Below are 6,233 nucleotides of genomic sequence, written 5' to 3' on the forward strand. Positions count from 1 at the left end.
AAGAAGGTTCGTGCACTTCACCCATTTGCGCCATGGGACGAAGCAGCCCACCTACCAGTTACGCGTATTTGAGTGTCGACACCAAAACATTGAAATCATTTTATTACCCCCTCCTTTTGTTTTTTTTTGGGGGGGGGTCCTGAAAGCGTTTCGACCTTGCAAGGTACTGAATCCCACTGCATGACCACAACCCGATAGAATCTTACTTATGATCTATGAACTTCCAATTCCAACTCTGTCTAGCTCAGACTATTGCTAAGATAATCACATAGAGTGCTGGAAGAAATCACTAGTGCAATTCGCCCATTCGGGAGTAGACGAAGTCTTCCTCCCAGGGAATCCCATAGAACAGGTATATCTCCACCTTTAGAAGATGACACACTGAGAAATAAAAAACGTATGTAGTATACGTAAAAACGTAGATTACATGTGTAAATCGTGTAGTTTCTGGACTTAACGCACAGCAAACGTATAACTGAACGTATAACTAAACGAATATATTTTAAACGTGCAGCAAACGTATAACTAAACCTACAATTAAACAAATATATTTTCTACGTACGTATTAGTGTTCCGAATAAACTTAATTTCTGTACGAACGAAAAAAAAAAGTGTAGCTATATAGGTGGTCAGGATTTCACATACAGATAGATGGATGTAACATATAGCTGGCGTATGTAACATACATATTCCTATGAAATATACGGAAGACTGTTAGATTTGGGACATCCTGTGACGGCATAATGTAACATCTAAAGGCACGGCATTTGGATAATGTATGCTCCGTACTGATTTCTCCGTAGTAAACATAAGGATTCCGTATATTTGTACAATATACCGCTCTCCGAATAACGGACATTTTCTTAGTGCATGAAACTGATGGATTGACTCTTCAGATTTTAACGTTCACGTTTACCAAGTAGGTTATGTAGCACAGAATCTACAGTTCAAAGTGCGCTCTGAAACATACTTGATTTTAAAAGACTGTCACTGGGGATCAGATTAGACACCACACTTAAAAATTACGACTTATAGCCACTTAGTCAAAAGAAGACATACAATGATGTTCGTTTCTTGCCGTTTTATTTAAAATTCAGTCAGCAACGGAGATCGTACTTAATGTTTCTCTCGCATCTTCATTTGAATCATTACGTAAATAGAGCTTCCAGTGCGTATTGTACTTATTTTACTCTGGGCAAAACATGAATACACAACTCTGCACAGGGAAAACCACATGCAATAACATGGAAGGAAAAAACTCAAATTTAATTACCACATATGGGCAAATACCACGAGTTCAAAACTTGGTTTGAAAGAAACGTAACCATCTGTCCTTAATTAAAAAAGGTTTTTCTTTTTTAATTTCTGTGAATTCATTTTGATTTCCATATTTTTTACCTGTCTTTTTTGGTAGTTTCGAGCTACATCATGTACTCCATTTCTTCGTGTTCTTTTCTTTGGTTTTGTTTGAGTTTGCGTGTACTGTAATTTAGATTCTTGTTTTTCCTGATGGTGGTTTCCACATCCACTGTTAAAATGTGAGTTTTTCCACCCACGTGTGGGCTGAACTTGTATAGACAAGTTACTGTTGTAGTTTCTGTTCATATACAGGGTGGGCAGGAATTGACGTCCTATTGAAAATTGTTTATAACTTTTATAATACTTTAGCAATTTTTATGAAGTAAAAATATTAAATTCCTTACAATCATAGAATTATTATGCATTTTGAAAATTGCACATAGGTACCATTATTATCCACTAGTATTTCTAAATGGTTGGTGATATTTGTGGCAAGCTTTTATGATATTTTTAAGCTTTGTTGGCTTTTCTCAATGGCCATCCTCGGACCATCTCCTGCCCAACAATAATAATTGTCCTAGTTAACAAATCTTCCAACTTGAAACACGGTTTAATTTGATCTCAAGATACTATCGACAAGATCAAAAAGCCTTCATGGGAAGCAAGCATCATCACCTCACTCTCCAACTGATGATAAGTTTTTCGGCGATAATTCCAGACAAAAATGTGGTACCCATGGACCAAAATTCAACTCTTCCTTAAAAACATTTCGGATTGTGTGCCGGGTTAACCAACTTTTGCCAGATGGCTGCCTTTGTGATTTCAAAGGACTTCTGATGAACATTTCCTGAACCACTTGCACATTTTCTTTCGTCCTGGATGTTGGGTGACGGTGTCTCTTTATATCTGTCACAGAACCTGTTTTCATTAGCTTCGAATGGCAATTTCTTATGTTCTTTGTACCTACTGAGGCACGAGGTTCTTTATTACTTCGCCACCATCTCTGTACTTGTAACATGAACTGTCATATTTCATACCTGGTAACAAATGACAGCGCTAGGTTAGACGTTGTCTCATGGGCCGACATTGACTTGCAATGCCATAAATGAGATATCATGTAGAAAGGTCTATCATTGCAAGAACAAAAAGCTTTTTGTTTCATGAAAATTGGTTAAGTAGTAAAAAGTTATAAATTATTTTCAATAGGGAGTTAGTTTCCGCCTATCCTATATTCCACCCAGTTTTTATCAGAGTATTTTCATCATTTGATGAATTTCGCTGTTCTCACTCTTTCGCTCTCTTCAATGTGTGGTAATTCAGGTGTTAAATTAACCTTCTGTTGCATATGCTTCTGTCGGTTTGGTTAAGATGATTGATTCACTTAAAAGGTGGAAACTACAAAGGGCGTCAAGGAAGATATTATCGTAAGCATTATCATCATTATCGCTGTAGGTATTCTGCCATTACTGACGAGTCACTTGATGCAACGGAGAAGGTTCTATGCTCCACGGTCTTCTGCTAACATCTTCGTCTTCATGATTTTATCCATAAATTGTATTCTCCTTCGGCTCCTCCCTCTGTTTCCTTTCATCATACTCTATAGCACGTTAATAATATTTAAAATTGTTCTGTTTTCTCTCTCCATTTCTAAAATCCTCTCATTCATTTTCCACTTGGCCCACTTATTTATCTCGATTCATCTCCACATCCACATTTCGAAAGATACATTTTTCCATCATTTTTACGTGATGTCCATGTTTCTGCTCCATACAGTTTAATATTCCACACGAAGCATTTTATGAGACTTTTCTCAACTCTTTATTCAAGGTCCTACAAAATAGACTTTCCTTCCTCCTAAAGGCCTCTTTCACCATTCTTACTTTGGTTTTATTTCACGTTCATGCTTTATAGCATCACTAATAATACTGCCCAGGTATCGAAAACAAGTCACCTATTCTATTTCCTCAACTCCTAATTCTATAGTTGACACCGACCGCTTCGTTCCAATCACCATGACTTTTGTATTTCTGACATTTATTTTCACCACCATATTTTTCACAGCTTTTCCTTAAGATTTGTAACTTTTTCTTGACTTTTTCTTCAGATTCCGTAGCAAGTGCCATAACATCTGCAAACTGTGTACACTTCATCATTCTACCTCCTACTGAAATGCCGTCTTGATTATCCAGGTTCCTTTTCACTATCTCTTCTAGATAGATATTAAACATTGTTGACGAGATACAGCATTTCTGTCGAACTCTCCTTTCAAGTGTACTCTCCTCTGTAATTTTCTCCTCTATTCTGACACTTACTTGTTGGTTCATATATAAATTTGTTATGAGTCTTCGATTTTTCCACTCCAACCCAGTCTTCTTCAGAACTCCGAACGAAAATTCCAAATTCATGCGCTAAAAAGCCTTTTTCAGATCAATAAGCACAACATACATATCTTTCCCTTTTTAAAATAAACTTTTCACCGATCAGTCTTATCTCTTGTACCCTGAACTCTCCTGGACCCGAACTGTTTCTCCTCAGCTTTTTCATTTGTTCTTCCATACAATCTTCTGTTCAGAATTCGAAGCAAATTTCTTACTGCATGAGATATGTTCTATAATCGTTACATCTTTCTGCCTTCAATTTCTTAGCCATCGGTATCATGATTGTCTTCAGGAAATATTTTGGCTACTCTGCTGTTTTATATATTTCGTTGCAGGACGGTACAATTCTTTCTTGACCTTGTCTTCCATATTCTTAATGAATTCCATTGGTATATTCTCAATCTCGGTTGCCTTTCCATTCCTAATCTCGGATATAGCTTTTTCAAACCAATCATGAAGAATACTAATCCTTTCATCATCTTCGAATTGTTCATTTTCTACTTCAATATTTAGGTCACACTATCTATCTCTACTTTCATATAAATGCTATACACATTGCTTCCATCTTCTTAAGACTTCATTTCTCTCACTATCTTCCGATTCTCATTTTCTACTTCCATCATAATACCTCCTTGTTTCCTCCGAAGTTCAATAGATTTCACCTTCTTGTACACCAGCTCAAATTTCTCAATTCTTTCTAATTCCTCGTGCAATTTCTTTTGTAAACTTCTTCCCTTGTTCTGTTTGTTTCCTTTTGTAACTTGTTAGCTTCCTGTACATCTTTCTGCCCTCTTCTGTATCAACCTATTTCCACGTCTTTTCTGCAACATCTGTTCTGTGACCCATGGTTTCTTAGCCGTTTTGTGTTCGCGGTAACCTGCTACATCTTCTGCAGTCTGCTGTATAGGAAGTTTAATATGACCCACCGTCTGTCACTGCCTGCACTTATCCTCGTTGATATTCTAGACTTCCAGGGAAGAAATCTTGAACTGTAACATGGAACTAGGAAAATTTTAGGATAGAGAAAGAACACATAAGTAGCTGTATCTTCTACGCGGAAAATAGGAAGAATAGCTATTTCAGTTTTTCGAATCTAATATTTACCGAAACAGATGAAATAGATATCATAACTGTTGTTCACTGTTTAGGAAATCAAGTTGGGATAATCATTTGTCTGAATATATAGTATGAGCTAATATATATTTCTGTTGATTTATTAATGTTAATGTTATTATTATTATAAGAATAGTACGAGGAAACTTCTTCAGGTTCAAAAACTTACTTCAAGATTAACCTATCATTCTCTATCGTAAATGATTTATAATTAATTGAAAATTGAAATCAAGGAGAATTTTTCGAGTGAAAAATAACACAAATCGTGAACATACTTTGGAAGAAGGAGAGAATCCCCAATGTTGCTTTATTCGGGGACTGAAAGCAGTTTAATACTTAAATAATATTACACAAATAGTTTATGATTACTAAATTATGTAAAGATTTACCAAGATGGGGCTCAACTACGGACCTTTATTATTTCGTATCTAATCTATTTACAATAAGAAAGTAGACAATAATCTGAATGAACTAACGTATTCAGTTCAAGATAAATTATGGAGGAAATAAAATACAATTATAATGTATTAAATTGCAAGATCTACACTTAATTCATACTAATAATTGGAACATTGTGTAATGACTTGCATATATTTAAACTTTGATAAATGTTCTTTACAATCACTATATCAAGTTGTTAGTTTTTGTACTATGAATCAACAAAACAGTAATTGAAGCCTGGGACTTGAGTGAACTAAATTAGATTAGACTAGAGTTTAGCATCTCTTTCGGTAGCGAAACTGCGAGATCCAGAGCTGAAGCTTAACGTGGAATTAGAACCATATGATCTTCAACAGGGAATCGAACTCAGATCTCACGCGGAAAAAACATGGGCTAACCATAGAGTAACGAGGGAACAGCTTGGATGAAGTTGTGTTTCCCACGAGAATTATAGTGTTTCTTGTTTCATCTGGAGTTTTGAAATGTACTTATGAGTATCTAGTTTCCAAGATAAAATGAGACATTTTTCTTGGGAGAACGACGATTTATATAACAATTTTCTCTATTGATACTTGCATCGTACAAACTTTGAGCAATTCTTATCTATTAGTTTAAAAGTTAAAAGAACATAGCAATATAAATTGTCCATTCTTTATACCCTATAGACACTTATGGATCTATCCATATGAAGTGATCCAGAGGTGGTTGCTCGACCATCTCCGAAAATTATAAAAAATTGAGTGTGATGAACCTTGTGTATGAGAAGATCAATAACATCATTCACGTTGTCGTATGTACAAATGTTCCTGAATGGCGGATATCTTTGTTTTGTCGGTGGAGTGCCAATTTTTGCATTTGCAAGCGTTTACGATAATTACAGTGTCTCAGGACGTACGAATCAGACGAATACTAAACAAAAGCGAATGTTTACCGGAAAGACTGAGGTACACGAGAATATAAATATTTGCGTCTAAATAAATACGCATGGTTGCAAACCAATAC

The 6,233-nt window shown here is 35.6% G+C and overlaps 1 protein-coding gene across 1 annotated transcript; it reads right to left on the bottom strand.

The window, feature by feature from the left end:
* Positions 1-3,263: 3,263 nt before the first annotated feature.
* Positions 3,264-3,704, bottom strand: LOC145669966 (uncharacterized). The gene has a single exon (XM_081738310.1). It carries the CDS (start codon positions 3,702-3,704, stop codon positions 3,264-3,266), a length of 441 nt encoding a protein of 146 aa, XP_081594436.1.
* Positions 3,705-6,233: the final 2,529 nt, after the last annotated feature.

The sequence above is a fragment of the Thermobia domestica genome, chromosome 14 (genome assembly GCF_964235325.1).
Source record: "Thermobia domestica chromosome 14, izTheDome1.hap1.1, whole genome shotgun sequence".
In the NCBI taxonomy this organism is placed as follows: Eukaryota; Metazoa; Arthropoda; class Insecta; order Zygentoma; family Lepismatidae; genus Thermobia; species Thermobia domestica.

Excerpts from the sequence above, each read along its gene's own strand:
- LOC145669966 (XM_081738310.1), bottom strand. The coding sequence starts at position 3,704 with ATGAATTTGGAATTTTCGTTCGGAGTTCTGAAGAAGACTGGGTTGGAG.